The sequence below is a fragment of the Cynocephalus volans genome, chromosome X, assembly GCF_027409185.1.
Source record: "Cynocephalus volans isolate mCynVol1 chromosome X, mCynVol1.pri, whole genome shotgun sequence".
NCBI classification, from domain to species: domain Eukaryota; kingdom Metazoa; phylum Chordata; class Mammalia; order Dermoptera; family Cynocephalidae; genus Cynocephalus; species Cynocephalus volans.
In genome coordinates, this window is record NC_084478.1 from 14,527,501 (window position 1) to 14,547,155 (window position 19,655).

General features: G+C 40.3%; 2 protein-coding genes across 2 annotated transcripts in view; one reads left to right on the forward strand and one right to left on the reverse strand.

The window, feature by feature from the left end:
* Positions 1-19,655, reverse strand: part of ARHGAP6 (Rho GTPase activating protein 6) — a 483,079-nt gene that overhangs the window by 133,925 nt on the left and 329,499 nt on the right. The window lies entirely within an intron of this gene.
* The window catches only part of AMELX (amelogenin X-linked), an 88,644-nt gene that overhangs the window by 6,312 nt on the left and 62,677 nt on the right, over positions 1-19,655 (forward strand). Inside the window, exon 6 of the mRNA XM_063083668.1 lies at positions 665-890. Within this exon, the coding sequence (XP_062939738.1) occupies positions 665-890 (226 nt within the window). The remainder of the gene's footprint in view (positions 1-664; positions 891-19,655) is intronic.

The following is a 19,655-nucleotide window of genomic DNA, read 5'->3' on the forward strand; positions in this document are numbered from 1 at the left end:
TTAAAATTAAATTATGTGATATGTATAACAATGCACTGAATTTAAAATTATTGAAGTAATACGTTTTCTTAAGTAGCATTTTATTAATGGAGCTTGGCGTGGACAGTCACAATGATTTTATACACAAGTCATTTCTTGCACTTCATAATCTTTAAGATGCTACATTCTATTGTGCCGTCTTCAAAATGTTAACAGATGCATAAAATGGACTCAAAACGAGCTTTCTTTCCCACTCATATTTATATTTGAATTCTTTTTTCCTCCTACACCCACACAGAATTGTAAACAGTCTCACAGGGTTTATATTACACAGCACCCACAGGAACTTTATTCCGGTACCTTTATGATTAAGGCCCCTTAATCATTTTCTGGAATGAATAAACATAACTTTACTGGGAGGGTGTCGATATTCAAACAAATAACTTGATCTGAAGGCATTTAGATTCAATAAAAAGAGGTAAGAAAGCTTTTAATCTAATTGGCATGGGCCAATTCTAATCAATTGAGTAAATATTTATTAAGCACCCTCTAGGGCAAGGGACCACACCGTGCGCTGCTGAAAACAGTAAGTCCCCATCCTCAAGGAACCTAAAATCTACCAAAGGGATAAAATAGCTCACAAACAATGATATGAGAAGGCCGAATGGTATCAATGCTATGACAGGAGCATATGACAGTTCGCCATGCTCTGGCACACATAGCGAACGTCACTGGCAGGCTGCTCAACGGCTTACGTCACCACATCGTCCCCGTCCTCGCTGGCAGAGCTGGAATTAGTCTCAGCACCCAGCCTTCCATCTCCCCTCCCCAGAGAGTGCCCGTTCCTGCCTCCATGCACCACAGCATCAATTACCAGAACTCTAGTTCCCTCACCAGTGACTGGTTTAGGGGTGGGTTCTGGAGGAACCTGAACACTAAGGAGGTGCAGGGAAAGTCTCCTAGGAGAGGAGGAGCTTCTGGAAAAAAGATTCCTCTCTAGTTAAAACATTTATAAATACATGCTAAAAAAAAAAAAAAAAAAAGTGCCGTTTCATCTTTGGGTCTATTTGTTTGAGTATGCCACTCCTGGAGCTGTGTCAGCTGTCTTGTGACCAGAAGGAGCAAGTGGAAAGACGGAAAGTCCCTAGGTTCTGGATGGCATCATCGTGCCCCTGAGTTATCCAATTCTGGGACCATCTGCCCAGATGTATGACACACTCCTCTTCGATGCTTGTGTTTTTCAGTTGTGACATCAACTCCAGAACCCGCACCACTTATGCCATACCAGCAAACTGTCTCTCAGTGATGTATAGCTTATCTGGATAGGGCTAAAGAGAATTATTTTGGCAAGATTTTCCTGAACACAATCCTCTAGAAGATAGACAGACAATAGATATATAGATAAATGATAGATATAGATATATAGATCATGGTGTATACTCCAAAATATGTGCCTCTGACTTTTGCCTTCCAAAGCTCATGAAAATACTACCACTGCATTTACCCTTACTGAGAAACATTTTAAGGGTGTCAGGCGTGATATTACTTGGAGACTGATAGAGGAAATAACACAATCTTTGGCATCAGACTGGGGCTGCTCTCAATTTTTCTGATTTCACAGGGTTCTTGATAGAGTTTGGATGTGTGGTCCTGGCCAAAACTCATGTGGCAATCTGATCTCCAATGTGGCAGTGCTGGAAACTGATTGAGTCATGTGGGTGGATCCCTCATGAATGGATTAATGCTCTCCCTGGGGGAGGGGGGGTTAACTAACTCTGTTAGTTCCCATGAGAGCTGGTTGTTTAAAGGACCCAGTCACCTCCTCTCTCTTTCTCTTGCTTCCTCTCGCCATGTGATCTGCTTGTACCCACCGGCTGCCTGCCGCTTTTCCACCATGAGTAGAAGCAGCCTGAGGCCCGTGCCAGATGCAGCTGTCCCAGAATCGTAAGCCAAATAGACCTTTGTTCTTTATAAATTACCCAGTTTCAGGTATTTCTGTTACAACAACACAAAACAGACTAATACAGTTCTCTACTTGGGAAAGTCACTGACAAAATAATTCTCATTCTCTCTCTCTCTCTCTCTCTCCACACACATGTATAAACATACATGAAATTCACATTTTGAGTGTGAGTGTGAAAACAGGGAAAATATTAGGCTTCAAACTCTAAAGATCTATTCACTATGGACTGATCGATATGTACTTCATAAATTAATTTTATAGGAAACTGAAACTTGTTTATTAAAATGCCCAAACATGCTTCTCATGTAATCATTTTCATGATGGTCATCTATAATGTACATTGTCCCACCACATTAAACAATGTGTATTAATCACAGTATACCATCTTGCTGATGGTCCCGAATTAGACTTATGAACACTCATTAGCAAGGTGTGTTGCCTTGGAAATTCAGAGGAAATAAGGTTCTTATGCCTGTTTTAAATTGTCTGGTACTTTTCTCTCATTCTAACTGTTTCTGTCTGCTCTTGGCTATCACTTCTGTTTGTTAATATATATTTACATCTTCTAATATGTAGCTTATTTTGTATACATATTCTCTTTAACAAATAAGTGCATTGGATTTGGGATTCTTTTTCTGGAAGTTCCACAGTCACTTTGAAACTATTTTATTTCCTGAGTCTCCAACTTTGGCAGATGGCTGCAACTGACAAAATTCTGACATGTAAATGTACGTGTCTGTCACCACATAGCGAAACATAAGGTGATGCAAATTGAATAAAACAGAGCTTTTCTAGTTCATTAAAACCCAGGCTTAGTCAACTGCCCAATGTTGTACACATTTGAATTAAATATGGAAGAGAATCATTAGATACTAAAGACCAGAACTAAAAGTCCAGGCAGAAATAAATAGCAGCACTGATCATAAATGCACTAATAAATCCCAACATATCTACAGAATACTTAAATCAGTAAAAAAGCAAAAGTAGATTATTTGCAAAATTATGCTATGTCTTTGAAATAACACGAAAGAGGCAGATAAACTCTTAAAAATCAGAGTTGAGTAAACCACCTCAAAGAAACTCTTATCTCACCCTAACCACTTCCATGTCACTAATAAATGTGAAATTTGCCTTGCTCTTATTCACTCTTCGTTGGTGAGAATTTCAATACGTATAATTTTTTCTACGGTGCAAACACAGGTCTACAAATTATCCTAAGACAGTCTTCAAAATGCACAGAAAAATATGTGCAAAGATGTTAATTACAGCATTATCTATACTAATAAAAAATTGAACCTCACTTAAATTTTCTTATATCCATCTGAAAGAATACTGTGATCAACAAGTGTGCTTTAGAAGAAAATTTATTCGTGGGGAAAATGTGATAAAATAAAATTTAAGACCAAGACTGTGTAACATATGTGAATGTTACACATGGCTGTGTAGGGGCCAAGAAAAAGCTTCCTCTTCACCCCTGAAAGTTCGCTATAAATCCTTGACAAATTCAGATTAATATGAACAAAAGGCATAACAAATTTTAGTTTAACATGCGTAGCAGGAGGAAATCACAGAATGATTGCCCAATAACCCAGTGGGGTACAGATGCTTACATACCCCTCTTCATAGGGAAGGGGGAGATGGGGGGTATAGGAGTAAGTGGTTTTTAGGGAAGGGGGCTCAATGGGCCTGGAGAACTACAGTGACCTGGGACAAAGTCTATTTGGTGCACACAGCAGACAATGGCTGGTAAATGATCTCTTCAAAATACTGAATGGGACCGAAATAGAAGACAATGGTCTGTGACAGAATTCTGTCCAGGTGTGTTGACAGACTCCAGTCTTCTTTCCTGTGATATGAGTTAAGTTAATGAGAACTCAAAGAAAAGACCAGAGGTCATTGTCTTTTTCTTTGGTGAGTCCAGACTTTAGGCAGATGAGGGAACAGCTTCATCCTGTGCTTTGGAGAGTGACAGAGGATTGAGAGAAGGGGTGGGGGGCGGGTAGTCAGAGAGACCATGCTTCTTTATTAAAGCATGTCAAAGCACCATGTTTTTGGGTAACAGCCTCTGAGCCCCAACATTCACCTGTCTGAGACTTCCCTAGAAGTTTCACATATATAAAAGCTGAGTTAGTAGCTGTGGAGAGAAAAATCAAGTTAGTAGCTGAATGGCAAATGATCCCATTCAACCAGTCTTTCATTCTTGGGAATAGGTCAGTTCAATTAAACAGTTGTGTCTCATTCTAGAAGATGGGATTGTAGATGGGTTCTCAAAGACAGGCCTCTATATTGTGATGCAAACAACCTGATCTTTAGCAAGAGGCATTTCTAGGAAAACAGAAGAAAAACAATGCTTAATGTCTGGAGCAGTCTATAAGCTAGTTTCTGAGTCTAGAGGGCAGTTAGCTGAGAAGATACCTTAAGTCTTTTCTTCAAAAAAAAGGGGGAAGGGAGGTCAGAGAGACGTTGAGGCTGCTTCTGTATTCCAGCATGTCAAAGCACAATATTTTGGGATAACAGCCTCTGAGCACCAGCAACAGTGACGTGTAAATAATTTAAATACACACACACATAAACATGCACAGAAAAAAGCTAAGAAGGAGGTGTAGCCATTTGTATGAAAATCCAATTTTTCTACAATAAACATGAATTACTTCTTTAAAGACAGACACACCTAATTTTTTAAAACTTTGTTCTCCCCTTTTTCTGCTTCAGTCCAGACACATCTTATTCCTATAGTTCCCTTTGATGCAAGTTTTGGATTTTGATGTGTCCCCTTCTAAATACTAAATAGAGATCAGTTTATGTGTACTCGATTTGTTATAGAAGCATTTTGACCAAAAAAGGGTGAAGGGAAAAAAGAACAGGCTTTAGAAGAAACAAAAGTGGACAGTATAATCCAAACAACAAAGAAGAGATGAGCATCATAAAGTTAAAGAAGAACCATTAGAAATAACACAAATAAATCAAAATAGAGAAATGATAGTTAAGGCTGCTCCTGTTGAAATTCTGTTGGAGGTTGACTGGATTCAAAGGGCAGTCAGGTCACAGGCAGAACACAATGTCTAGGTTGCTCTAAACCTTCAATACGTGGGGGTTTGCAGTGACTTTTCATATTAAATGAGGTTTTTTTTGCTTTAAATAAATGCCTGAACTATTGCTGACCTTAAACTCATGAATTATCTAATTTCTCTTTTGGGTTTTCAACTGGCCGAAATGTACTTTTTTCTCTCCTATGTTTAATGACATTAGGTCTGAATCATCTTGAGGAGCTAACCTCGATAAATAACAACTCCAATTAACCAGAAAATGCTCACAATTCACTTATTAGAAAAGGCAAAGGAAAATACAAGTTAATATCCAGGCAGTATTTCCATAGCCACCTATCTTGATGGCATGCATTAAGGATGTTTCAGAGAATTACCTGTAAGTAATCTTCACTTATCAAAGACAATAATAGATGCCACATTTTCCAAATCAAAATATAGATATGTAAGGTGATAATGCAATGAAATGTCTCAAACCAGAGACGTATACTAACTGGTAATTATACTGTATACCTGCATTGTCCAATACGGTAGTCCTATGAGGCTATTTAAATTTAAATGAATTAAAAATAATAAAATTAAAAATTCAGTTCCTCAGCCATAGTCGACACATTTTTAAGTGCTAAATAACCACATGTGGTTGGTGGCTACCATACTGGACCACACAGATATGGAACATTTCCATCATCACTGACAGTTTTAGTAAACAGTGGTGCTCTATACACTACTTTTGAGAAGTAAGAATAGTTCCCATAAATTCAAAGATTTTAAACAAAAGATGAAACAGAACAGATTTGCTGGTTGAAAGTGAAAATCTCAACCGCTTGCAACATGTTATTTCCCAAGCATGCCAGTTCTTATGATCTTGATGGGAATTTTCTAAGAACTGTAAAAGTGCTGATCTCTTCCCCAAACTGCACACCCCAAAATATCTTCCTCTCTAGTTTTTTTTTCTAGAACAGATGAACCCAGAGTTCAAATAAATGAATTTTTCTGCTTTTATGAGAAACTATTTTAGCACCAAAGAGATGACCATTTATTTTCAGACCTCCACCAACCACATGCATACTGGAGGGAGCAGGCGAGGTCTGCCCTTGACCTAGTCTTCACTGGGAAGGGGTCAAAGTTTAAGCTGATTAAAAGATAAAAGTAAGAAAAAAATTTGGGGGTCCAACCCCAAGAATGACTTACTGCCTGAAAATGTCAGAAAATATTTCTATTCTTTTCTATTTTGTGGTTCAAATCAACAGTACAACATAAGAAAGATGGACAGGACTACAATGTATATTGAGAAGTTAAAAAAAAAAAATCTAGATTTTTCCAGAAGGACTTTGACCCAGAATAATGATATGTATGTGTGTGTGTGTGTGTGTTTATTTTGTATGAAATACTAAAAAAAAAAACATATCTTCAAGAAAATATCCTAAACCATAATGAAATAAAAACTATAAAAGAATTTTCCCATAGTTGTACATATCACCAAAGAAAACCAGTTTTTAGCATTTTCATTTATGCTTTTCTATCTTTTTTCTGTGTATATATTTTTACAATAGCAGTTTCATATAGTATATATCATTTTGTTGGTTGCTTTTATCATTTTATGCACGAAGGTACTTGTGGAAAAATAGAGTTGAAAGATAATACAAATCTTTTCATTAACCTTTTGAAGTACACTTGTAGTCATAAGAAGTATTATAAGAGCTAATGTGTGTGTGTATACATATATAATTTTTTTTTTTTTTTTTTTGGTGACAGCTGGCTGGTATGGTGATCCAAACCCTTGACCTTGGTATTATAACACTTTGCTCTAACCAACCAAGCAAACTAGCAAGTCATAAGTTGATATTTATTGACTGCTTATTTTGTGTCTGCAAACTTTACAAGTATTATCTCTTTTATTAAGTACAGAATATCATTATTTCCATCCTACTTATCAGGAAACTAAGAATTAAATAGGTTAGGTGACCTGTACAAGATCAATAGCTGTAAGCTATTGAATGTCCACCAAAGTGTGCGTTTGCCTTGAACATCTGCATTATGTGCAATTCTGGTGTTCTTAAACCAGTGAGAAGGAAAAATCAAACGAGAGAAACTATTCTATCAAGTAGTTCAAACTCAGAGAGGAGGAAATAGAGGTCTAATTTCTCAAAGGAATAAATCTTCTATTTCCTGGAAACCATAATGAAAGTGGCAAGACTGAAAAGAAGTCTCTGGAAAAACAAAGGGAAACTCTATCTCAGTTTGAACTTTTCACCAGTGAGTTTAAGCTGCTTGATCAATCTCATTTACCAAGCTCTAAAAGGACTGACCCACTCCAGTTTGGTAGAAAGATCAGATACAGGAAAATTATGTCCTTTGAAAGTAAACAGTTATTTCAACATTATACCATCTAGTTACATAAAAGAATAGTGGGAAATTTGTCTATTAAAGAAATTAGTTTCCTCATCATAGAGTATTTTTGAAGACTTGTTTTGAACACATTTATCATAGTTCTACATACTGAGAAAGGCTGTTCTTCTTGTGAGCACTTGTAAGACATGTACAAGGGAGTTTCTGATAGTTTATGGAAAGATTCGTATTATCTATTATTTTTCCACCAATTTTTTGAAGTGTCCTCATATGTGCCAGTTATTAAGTTGCTGTCTCTCAGCTCTAAACCCTCCTTCCTATTCTCGCTTTGCCATTGGGCTTCTTGTTAGGCTCCATGAATAGGGCCACAGAAAGAGACTGGAAGGCTGGAGGAGAGGAGAAGTGACCTGGGCCTTTGTGTTTGCCTGCCATTCCTGTCAGGTCACTCTGAAAACAGCTCTCCACCCAACAGCAGCAGTTGATTTTAAGCTTCCATCTTCTTCAGCCTCTAGAGGTCTGTGTCCTGCCTCTGGAAAGACTCTCCTCTAAGCTTTTAGATTATAGTAATCCCTCTTCTCTGTTACCTCAGTCTTCCTTTCATTTGCTTTTCAGATGCCAATGTCTGCTTAACTAATCCCTATATTCAATCCCCTCTATTTAAGTTTTAAGCACCCGGTATGGTTTCTAACTAGATCCTGATGATACAGTTTATTAAAGAATTTCCTATCTCATAGAACTGATTGCAAAAATTCAATGGGATAATTTAGATAAAGTACTTGACAATAGCTTAATGTGTCTGACACATAATAGATATCCAGCAAATTTTTGTTGAAGACTTGAATGGATGAATGAATAAATATTATCAAGATAATATTTATTTTTATTTGTCTTAATACAGATTGTGATAAAAGAATAAAAATGAAAATTGAGAAAATTTCAGTTGAGGATGTAAGAGAACTTTCCTTTGTGAAAATAGTTTTTGGAGAAGTGGCATATATGTCTGGGGAAGTTTGAAATTGATGTTTGGTATCAGCTAAGGTCACTGGTGGGAAATGTTCAATGAGTGGACCTCTCAGTTCTCTGAGCAGAGAAAGGTAGTAAGTATGACATCTCTTTGCTTGCAAGGAGAAATTGTAAGTAAAAATATAAAAATAGACTCTACATGACTTTTTTTTTGATCAGGTAATACTCATTTGCATAATGGTTATGGATACAACCACTTAGTTCTGCCACCTCCTAGATATGTGACCTCAGTCAAGTTATTAATCTCTCTGTGCTTCAGTGTTCTCACCTGAAAGATAGGGGTAATAATAGTTCCTTAAAAGATTATAATTAGAATTAAATTAGTTAACATAAAAATGCTTAAATTAGTGCCTATCATGTTAATAAGTGCTATATAGCTTTTGCTATTATTAAAATTTTATGTGAAACATGGTACCTGTGATGGTTAATTTTATATGTCAACTTGGTGGGGCCAGTGTCCAGATATTTGGTCATGCATTATTCTGGATATTTCTGTGAGGATGTTTTTTTTAAATGAGATTAACATTTAAATTGGTGGACTTTGAGTAAAGCAAATTGCTCTCCATGATGTCGATGGGCCACATCCAATCAGTCAAAGGCCTTCATAAAGCAAAGAATGACCTTCCCCAGGCAAAAAGTATTTCTGCCAGCAGACAGCCTTCGGACTTGGACTGCAACATTGGCTCTTCCCTAGGTCTCCAGCATGCAAGCCTATCCTGTAGACTTTGGACTTGCCAGCCTCCATAATCGTGTGAACCAATTTATAAAAATAAATGTCTCTCTCTCTCAAAAAAAAAAAAAAAAAACATGGATGTACACACTTGCACACACACACACGCCCACTGGGCTCCCTTGTAGTCAAAGAACACATGTGGAGACATATACCATTTGAGCAATTTCAAATTTAAAATAAGACTTATCTCCATTCCAATCATTTGGAGAATATATGGCTATGGCATTAGTTATTATCACCAAACTGCATTATACTTCTTACATCCAGTAGAAAATTCTATCATGAAAAAAAGGGAGTTCTGGTCAAGATAGTGGAAAAGACATTTCCCAGCATCACTCTCTCCCACAAATTAACCAATTCACAACTGTAAAAATGTAACATCAGCAAAGCTGGGGCTGCTGGAGCTCAGGGGAAGAGGAGCAGAGACCTACGGAGTTCAAGAAGGGGGAGAAGCCACAATGAGAAAAAGAAAAAACTGCTCCGAGTGTTTCGGCCACGGCTGCTTTAAGGCTGGAGCTGCTGAGTGCGTGGAGCAGGAGCTGGCAGAAGCCATAGCTGTGCCCTTCAGATGGAGTTGCTTGGAGGCGATAGGGGAGAAGAGGGTCTTGGCGGCCCCTAGGACAGCAAAACCACTAATAGGGTTCCTGTGGACCCACGCAGGAGCAAGGAGCCAGAGCAGCTAAAAAAGGGAGCCATTCAGAGGCTGGTGAGTCATCACAAGGGACTGGTACAGAGCCCATCACATGGGAAGTGTTTGGGGCATGGGCAGTGGGAATGCTGGGACACAGAAAGGACAGCCGATCTGCCCCCCCCCCCCAATCAGCAAGGACCACTCAGAGGAGACTAGTTGGGAATGCAGAATTGCATGGGGTGCAGTTTGATGAAAAGATTCAGGCCCAGATCAGAATTTCTAAACAACCCAGGAGCACCAAGTCTGTGGAGAGCCAGAAGTACTTATAGGATCAACCATTAAACCCTGAGCTGCACAAAAAGTCTTCCCTAGGGAAATAGCAGCAAAGCAGCAGTTTAGCTCAAACACACAGCTCAAGTATTGGTTCCCACAGGAAGTTCCCCCATTTTAGAAGTAAGCAAAGGACAAAAAATTACTTCCAGCCCAGGCACACCACCAGCGCCTTGGGCCCCACCTGGGGGCCCATGGCATGGAGCTGGGAATCGGACCCCCTGCCCACAACCAGGCACACCAACAGCACCAAGGAGCATGGCAAAATCATCACCTCCATGTGGGTGGCCCACTGCAGCCACCACAGTAACCATGGCTGCCTTGAAAGTGGCTAGACATCACAACCACCACACAGATGGTCTGCCAGCCACTGGAGTGCACTGACACAAGGGGAGTCACCAGCAGAGACCAAAGAAAAGAAGAGGCTGTCTCTCTCCACAAAGCCCATTCCAGAGTGACAGAAGAAGCTTCTGTTCTATGATAATATTGGGGGACCTGAACACACCTCTCAGCATTGGACAGATCATCTAGGCAACAAATAAACAGGGGTAACCACTACTCTTTCAGAAGGAGAGAAGAAATCTAGGGTAATTAGAGGGGGGAGGGGGGTGGGAAAGGAGGAGAGATTGGACAAGGGGCATAAAGAATAAGTATGACTTGTAACAATATACGTACTAGTAATATTGATTTGATTAACATATGTCAACACTGAACCCCCCAGAATATGTATAATCAATTATGATTCACTAAAAAAACCAAAAACAAACAAACAAAAAAACAAAAACAAAAAGAAAAAGAAAAAGAAAAAGAGGTCAAGTCGCTCATTTATTTTATTTGAAAGCAATGTCAATTCAGTTCCTGCTTTCTCAGCTCCACACAAAATGAAAATTACAGATTTTCCTTTAAATCTGAAGTTTTTCTCTTGGTAGTAAACAATAGCTGAAAATACCAAGACCGAGTTTAAGGCCAAGACTTATAAAAAGAATATAAAATAGCAGGCAGCTTTATTAATTTGAAAAAATAACCTAAGACATCCTACTGTGAACAACTTAACATGGGAATCACAAGAAAAAAACAATTTCACCCAATTTCCTACATTTCCAGAACATGGTGGCGTCTAGTCCTGTTCCATATTGCTTTAATAAAATAGCCATCAGCCTATGTTTGTTGGGAAATTCTTGTTAGTTGGTGTTTTTACTTTTTTGTGTGTGATTTGGCTTCTAATTCCTTTTGCCCCTGTTTGATCTGGAGCCTTATCAGTAGGGGTCACTGGCTGACATTTAGTTTTTCAAAAATACTTCCCTCCTGGGAAGAGTCCATCTGGCCTCATCTAAAACACCTGACTCTTCTAGAAGATAAACTAATGGAGGAATAAGACTGAGTGACAGTGGTGAGGAGGAAAGAGATTGAGAAGTAAGGAGCCTCAAAACATTTACAATAAGTCATGCCTGACTGCTCTATCAAAAAAATCTAAATCAGTAAAGCCCCCTTACAAATATCATTGTCCTCTGATCAGCCAAAACCATCCCAAGGCCCACTATTTTTTTATTAATTTAAAAATCTTTTAAAAAGTATTAAAATATCTCAGTTCCTCAAAACAGCCAAATCTTGTTTTCTTCTCCAAAGGAAACGGGCAGGGTCCACACATGTGCAAAGTGGCCTCGCCGTGTGCTGGTCTCGGGGGCAGCGAAGAACAGCCTCTGGGGCTGTCAGGTAGGAGAAGGCGGGGAGCTTGCAGGTTACAATCAGTAAGGGAGGTGTTCGGGTGGCTATATGTCAGCGATGACACCCATAAACGACAGGCCTGTTCAACTTTGGAGCCTTTGGCATAGAACACTTCCATGTCATGTCCAAATTCTGTATCACCCCTGTGTCCAGCTCTGTAGTGTTTCCCTTGGGGCACTACAGAGCCAGGAGAAGGCTCCCTTTCTGAATGAAAGAACTGTAGTCAACATTTATTGAGCTTGGGGCTCGTTAACATGAAAGGACCCAGAGAAGGATATTAACACATTTTGTAGTTGAGGAAACACGCACAGAGAGGCTGAGAAGTTGGTCCAGTTTTCAGCAACAGACAGGCAACGGTCGTGGTTGTGATGTGGGTCCTGCACACGCGACCGGCACACATGCTGGTCATTTATCAGCGTCCACTTGAACACCTCCCTTACTGACTGTGACCCTGCCAGATCTCTGCCTTCTCCCACCTGACCTCCCCAGATGTAGTTCTTTGCTGCCCCCAAGACCAGCCTGGGAGTAACAGGAGAGTAAGTCCACCAGGTGGGTGTCATGTGCTGGACGAGGCTCAGTGGAGACCAGGCCGGGAGACCACCTCTCTCTGACCATGTTCCCTTCACCTTCTCTCTAGGGCTGAGCCCCTGTGTACAGTGACTCCCAACTCAGACTCTTCCCTTGGAGCTGTGGCATTGGTCACAGTTCAGCTACTGCCACTTTTTTTTTTTTTTTTTTTTTTTTTTTACCAAACTGTTTTCCTCTAGGAGCAGTTCTCAACCAGGGACAGTTGTGCCTCCTAGGGGACATTTGGCAATGTCTGGAGTCACAAGGGGGGTTGGGGTTGAAAGTGGTGTTTCTGGTGTCTCCTGGGTAGAAGCCAGAGATGCTGCTGATTATCCTAGAATTCACAGGACAGCCCCCACTGCAAAGAACCATCTGACCTTGAGTAGCAACACTGGTGAAGACGAGAAGCCCTACTCTAGAAAACGATGTCACCTTTGAGTCACGCCGTGTGACCAGAATTTTTACACACAGAAGAATGAGACTCTGAACAAATCTAGAAGTCTGTGTCCGTTTTTCTTTACATCATTGACAAGGAAAAACCAAGAGCTCAAATCTTAAATTGGTAAACTTGATGCAGGACCACAAACGGCAGGCTTTCACCTCCTGCACTTACTGCAGCAGGAAAATGGAAACAGCGTGGGAACAGCAAGAACGTTAAAGAGAATTTGCAGGATAAGAGAGAGGGCTGCCTCAGGATGAAGTCAGCTGCTGTCTGTAAATCAAAATCATCCTGCAGAAATTAGAAGACGGTAGTTATTTGTGTCTTTGGAGGCTACTTAAAAGTGGCTGTGTTACCTGAGTGATAAAGAGGAGAAAAATAAGCAAACCGTTAGCCATTGGTGTAACTACTAAATTAAAGCTCATTTAGTTCGTCTGGGAAGAGTTCTATACTGGGATTTGTTTGCATTTGGCAGAATAATGACAAATGAATAGTTTTGTCCATAGAGAGGGCAGGGATTTAGGATGCCTTCATTCTCGTGATTTTTACAACCACCACTCTCCAAAAGTAGTATTTGCTAAGTATAATAAAGGTTTTTGTTACAAAATTATTACCAAAACAAACAAAAACCCACAGCATGGAGAATACAAAGCAGAGTGTTGTAGGTAGGGGAGACTGACATTGATTGATGCGGACTTTGGGCAGCCTAGAATATCTGCAGGACCCAGGATATACCAAACTCAAGACCCTCCTCAAAGTGAGGCTAACCCCTCCTTCCTTGCCCCCATACCACACACCAGGGGCATCAGCTCAATGCCTCCTTTTTTCTAGGACCTTTTCTCCCTGGACCATGGGGCTGGAGTGTGTGGGCCCAGAGGCTTCCCAGGATATGTCAGGCATGACCCTATTTCAGGCAACTACTTGTTTCTACTTTGGTCTCCCCACTGGCTGGCAGGCTCCTTGAGGCATATTGAGAAAAACACCTGGAAACTGGCCAGTGTGCTTAATATCTGCTCAATGAACCATCATTAGCATTAAAAGTCCAGTATACTGAATAATAAAGTAATGATAATAATAGCATTGAACATTTACTGGGCTCTTACTTACTGTATTTCAGGCACTGTTCTAAGCACATGACATGTACTATCTCATTTAACTCTTGCAGCATTATAGATCTGTCTCTATTCCCAATTTACAGATGAGGAGTTGTCTAAACTTTAAATTTAACAAGAAATGAGGCCCTTTTTTAACACACACACACACACACACACACACACACACACACACACACACACACACACACACACACACACACACACAGTCCCAGTTACACACAGTCCCAGTTTTGATGAGTATCATTTGAAAGGTAAGCTAATTTGTCACCTGCCAGTAGGATTCTAATGAAAACAGCCTGTATTTCTAATAGCAAATGTGAATTCAATGCAATCAGTCATAAAGCTGGTCTGCTCCTGTCACTCAGTTCTTCCTGCCATTTAACCTTCCCCTTAGGCACTAAAGAGCCCCTAACCCAATAACTGCTCTGCAGGTGCATGGGGACAGTGGCCTCTTGTGGTAAACCCCACAGAGGAGGAGGAGAGCTCTGCAAATGGGGCCAAGCATCACCACACCAGGGCAGCATTGCCATGGCAACCAGGGGAAGCCCATCTATCCCAGCTGTGGGTGTGAAGCTGAGCGTGGACAGTCCTCACGCCTTCTCTGGTTCCAAAGGATGGATTGAAAACAAATAAATGCAAGTCCAGTGCTCATAGGGACTGCACGGTCCTGTCTTTCTCTCACTGATTAGTTCAGAGAACGCTACCATGTGAAACAGCGACGGCCTTTAGAACACCCAGGCCTTGGCTCTCCCTGTCTTGCTTCCCAGATAGTCCACTGAACGCACCCTCAACACATGCAGAAAGGCCATTTCCAGTGATTTTCTGAAATTCACCGAGAATGACCAGAATAATAAGGCTGCTGATATATTCCTTGCATAACACTGAATCAGAACTAATTGGCTTACATACTCTCTCTACCTGGCATTTAATGCCCAGATAAAAACACATTAAAAGGTTCAAATATCTCAATAGCTTCCTGCATTGCAGCCTTCACAAATGTTAGCTATCGAGGCAACAGTCCAAACTGGCTCCTTCCACGGGGTCCTGGCTGGAGAAGGAAATGTTTGCAAATTTGCACAGCTGCATGCAGTAAATTCAGGCTCTGCAGGTTCACAAAATCCCATTTTCTCCTTGTGATGAAGAACTTGGGCTCAACCTGGTTTCCATAAATGATTTTTCTTAATCTGAAAATTGCTGCCACAGAGAATCTTCAAAAATCTATATTTTAAAGCCAGTTGTCGATTTTTAAACTACTTATTAAACATTGCTAAAATGTACGGCTCCATCGTCAGGATTTACAAAGACAGTTGGAAAATAAAGAGATTACTGCCTTTGTGGCTTTTTTTCCCCATTCAGGTAGAAAAAAATGTTCCTGATTAACAGTAATAGGTGTCCAGGAACCTGCAATCACTACAACATGAGTTGATTTATTTGATAGTTGTTATTACTGTAAACAATCAGAATCACAGTATAAAGTCTTTGCCTACAAAATAGAATCATTTAACAAATTTTAAATGATCATAATCTAAGAGCAGCAAATTTTCTTCAAAAGCGACTTGGCTTTTAACAAACTAAATAATTCCTATATGTTTAAATTACTCTATACATATGGTTGCATGTGCCCACCATAGAGGAAGGAATCTGCAAGTGAATCGAAGTAGCATGATTATGTAGTTTAAGGTAATAGATCGTCAATCTGTAGAAGAGCTGGTGATTTCACCTTCTTATTGTTAAAAAACAATTCACAGAAAAAACTAATCTTTATTCTGTTACTTTAGGAAGGAGTCAAAGTTTTACTTGTAGCTGTATGAAACCAGTAACTATCTAAGCTTTGCGAACACTTTGGTAATATTCTAAGCTAATAAGAAATATGTATTTTGAGGTCCTTTCTATGAAATCATAAAAAACTGGAATCATAAACAAATAATAATATGGTTTGCACCAGAGGCTGCCTTTGCTGAATGCCAGTCTGACACAGCCATCTGTCTTTTCTGCACGGAGTGGTCACAAGGAGAGAGTCAGACCACATTTTGTGGGTCCGCATTAGTACTCATATTGCTTGTAGATGTTGTAGGATCTTGATCCTATTGAGAGAAAAAGTAGTATATGCCCTTGTCACCAGTTGCCAGTCATTATATAGCACCCAATGACTGAAACCTAAAGAGAGACTCAATAGCAATGATGCTTAGTCTTAGTTTTGTCCTGGACTAGCTGGGTGATCCTGCCAAAGCCTGATCCACTCTGATCCTCAGTTTCCTTACCTGTAGCAGAACAGCACTGCACTGGAAGACCACTGAGACCTATGTAGCAGTAACATTATAAGCCAATATGCATGTTAAAGTCAAATTCTGTCGATTTTCAAATACTGAGAAAATAGCCAGCAAGAAAGGTGCAGCAATGGTCAGTCCTTACAAAGATTTGCTCCAAGCTTTCAATAAAAATATGAGCATCTTGGCAATGATATGGGACATTCCAGTCAGCCTGGCTGGGAAGCTCCAAACCTCCTAAAGCAACAGGCAGAGACATCTTAACTGTCATTTGAACCATCTGAACTTTAAAGTTCAAAGACACTCAAGTGCAGGAGCAAGTCAAGTGAATCTCTCCAATGTTGTTCCTTCTCTCCTCCTTTCCTGCTGAGTCCCCTTCCCCTGATGCTGCTCTGGGATCATTCCCCCCCCCCAGAGTCTTCCCACCTTACTGGCTTGGGACCTGCCTTGCTTCCTACAGGACTGCATGAAACACTCAGCCTGACATACACACAGTCTATCTTCTTACCTCTCTGAAGTCCTTATATCTCAGAAGTAGCAGCAGCTCCAGGCAGAACTGACCCCCCATGGGCCCCATGTAGAGCCCTGTCCAGTGTGGGAACAGAGAAGGAGGAAAGAGGAGGGACACTGCTCAAAGAGCTAGAGGAGCAGCCAGGCAGGCTCCCTGGCTGGAATGCACTGCTAGAGGCCCCGGGGAGGGAGACGACCTTGGGTCACTAGGATGCTCTGAGTCAGATGTCCTTGGGAGCTCTCAGCTCCAAAAGGCCCTGGGCACACAAGGCTGAGAGACCCAGAGGACTCTCTACGGGAAAAAGTCTGAAAGTTAGAAAGTTGAGGTAGATGGTTACATGGCAGAAATGCCACATGAATACTGAAGGGAATGAATCATTTGAATGAAATGCTAGCTCACATATATAGGGGACTTGTATTTAGAATACGTAAGGAACTCTTACAACTCAAAATAAAAAAACACGTAACCCAATTTAAAAATGGGCAAATGATCTGAATAGATACTTCTCTGCAGAAGACTGCAAATGGCCAATAAGCACATGAAAAGATGCTTGACATCATTAGCCATCAGGGAAATGTAAAGCAAAAATCGCCTACTAGGATGGCTTTTATTATTTTTTTAAAAAAAGATGACCGGTAAGGGGATCTTAACCCTTGGCTTGGTGTTGTCAGCACCATGCTCAGCCAGTGAGCCAACCGGCCATCCCTACATAGGATCCGGACCCGTGGCCTTGGTGTTATCAGCACCGCACTCTCCCGAGTGAGCCATGGGCTGGCCCTAGGATGGCTTTTTAAAAAGTGCTGGTGAGGATGTGAAACACTCATACACTGCTGGGGAGAATGCAAAATGCTTAGGAAAACTGTTAACGGCAGTTTCTCAAAATGTTAAACATCAGCAATTCAACTCCTAGGTTGAAAATATATGTCTGCACAAATACTTGTACATGAATGTTCATGGTAGCATTGTTCACAATAGCTAGAAAGTAGAAACAATCCAAACGTTCATCAACTGATGAAAGGATAAAGAAAATGTGGTCTATCCATACAATGAAATAGTATTCAGGCATAAAAAGGAATGAAGTACTGACACACACTATGACATGGATGAACAAGCCTTGAAAACATGATGCTAACCGAAAGAAGCCAAACACAAAAGACCACATATTGCATGACTCCATTTATAGAGAATGTCCAGAACAGGCAAATGCACAGTGTGACAGATCAGTGGTGTGACAGGGATGTGAGGAATGGGAGAAATGAGGGAGGCCGATGGTTAAGGGGTATAGGTTTCCTTCTGGGATGATGAAATTGTTCTAAAGTTGATTGTGGTGATGGTCACACAACTTTGTGAATATACCATTAAACTGTACACTTTAAGTGGATGAATTGTATAGTATGTAAATTTTATCTCGATAAAGCTGCTACATTAAAAAATGAAATGCTGGCTTTTATTCAACCTTGTGACAACACTTCCCCAATTAACACTGATCTCTTCCAAGGACACCATTACTCCTGCAAATTTACCTGTGTGGCTTGGCAGGGGCCACGGTGAGAGAGGGCTTCCCTCTAAGAATGGAACTACAACAACCAGTCCCCAGCACATTGGGACCCTTCTCAGCTTTGCATCTAGGCTGGGATGGCAAGGACTCTGCTCCAGTTTCATGGTTCCACCCTGCTCCTCCCTGACGCCTTCATCCTCCCTGCACCCTTCTCTGCATGCCCATGTTCCCATCTGTGAGAATCCTCTTGTATCTCATGTGGCCACCATCTCCAAACAGATTATATGTCACTGAAGCACAGTGGACCCTTGTAGCTCAGTGAGCTTCCCTTAGTTGAAAGTCAGTAATTAATCGTTGCTTTTGCCTTTTTTGCAGGGAAAGTATCTACTTTTTTGAGTACTTTTTTTTTTGTGTGTGTGTGTAAATTAGGGTGTTGCTTGTAGGGGTCATTGTGCATTTTCACTATTATAATTAAAAATGAAATTAGCAGGCGATGCCAATGAAGGAAGCAATCCAATGAAAAGAATGCCACAGTGATCACTGGGTTAAAGAAAAACCCAACATTCTTATGTAATTTTATCATCCACTAAGAGAACTACATTAGAGTTACTGACACATTTTAATTATCAATTTTCATTATTATTATTATTCTTTCCTTGCTTGTTTCCATATCCTTCATCTTTCCAAACTCTTCTTGGGCACAATGGACCAATGCTTGTGAACACTGTTTTCCTAATAATATCTAGTTCCATCTTGCCTCATGCTCAAGGTTTTGCTTGAATTCATGCATTCTGCTAATAGGACTAAAGTCTCAAAAGAAAGGTTTGCTAATGGCCCCAATTAGCTGCAATGCATAGCTTCTGGAACTTATTACATTTGGACCAACATGAAACTTTTGCCTGGACTTTGGATTTATCTTAAAATTTTTCAACCATTAAAACCCTTGAAATGATCCATTTTTAAAAGGTGATGCCATTGCCTTCTGCAGGATGTTGATGGAAGTCTGAAGAGGAGGCTTCCCGTCTGAGGATAAGCAAGGCTGCAACTGAATGTTCCGGAAAGAGCCCGCCCGTGTTCATTCTGTACTGAAACATCCACACAGGCTTCTTCTCAAACACGCTTGAGTGCTGTGGGTAATAGATGTCAAATAATAAAACTCCGAGGCACACGCTATGTTACTTTTTAAGGGAAAAAAAGTGGGGGAAATCAAAGGGTTTAACAATTTTATTCACTGGCTTACAGTCAGCAACTCTGAAAATTTGGCCACTACTCAGGTTTGCAAATTTCTATGGAAAATGAACTGCATTTGGCAAGCTTGAAGAAATATGAGGCTGATAAAAGAAAAAATGTTTCATGCTTTCTCAAGACCTATGCCACTCACTGTGTGGGACTGGAAAAACTACTTAAATGTCAATTTAAACACTGTAAATAAGTGATTTTCTATACCCATATGAATTAATAGAATTCTGTTGATTTCAGGC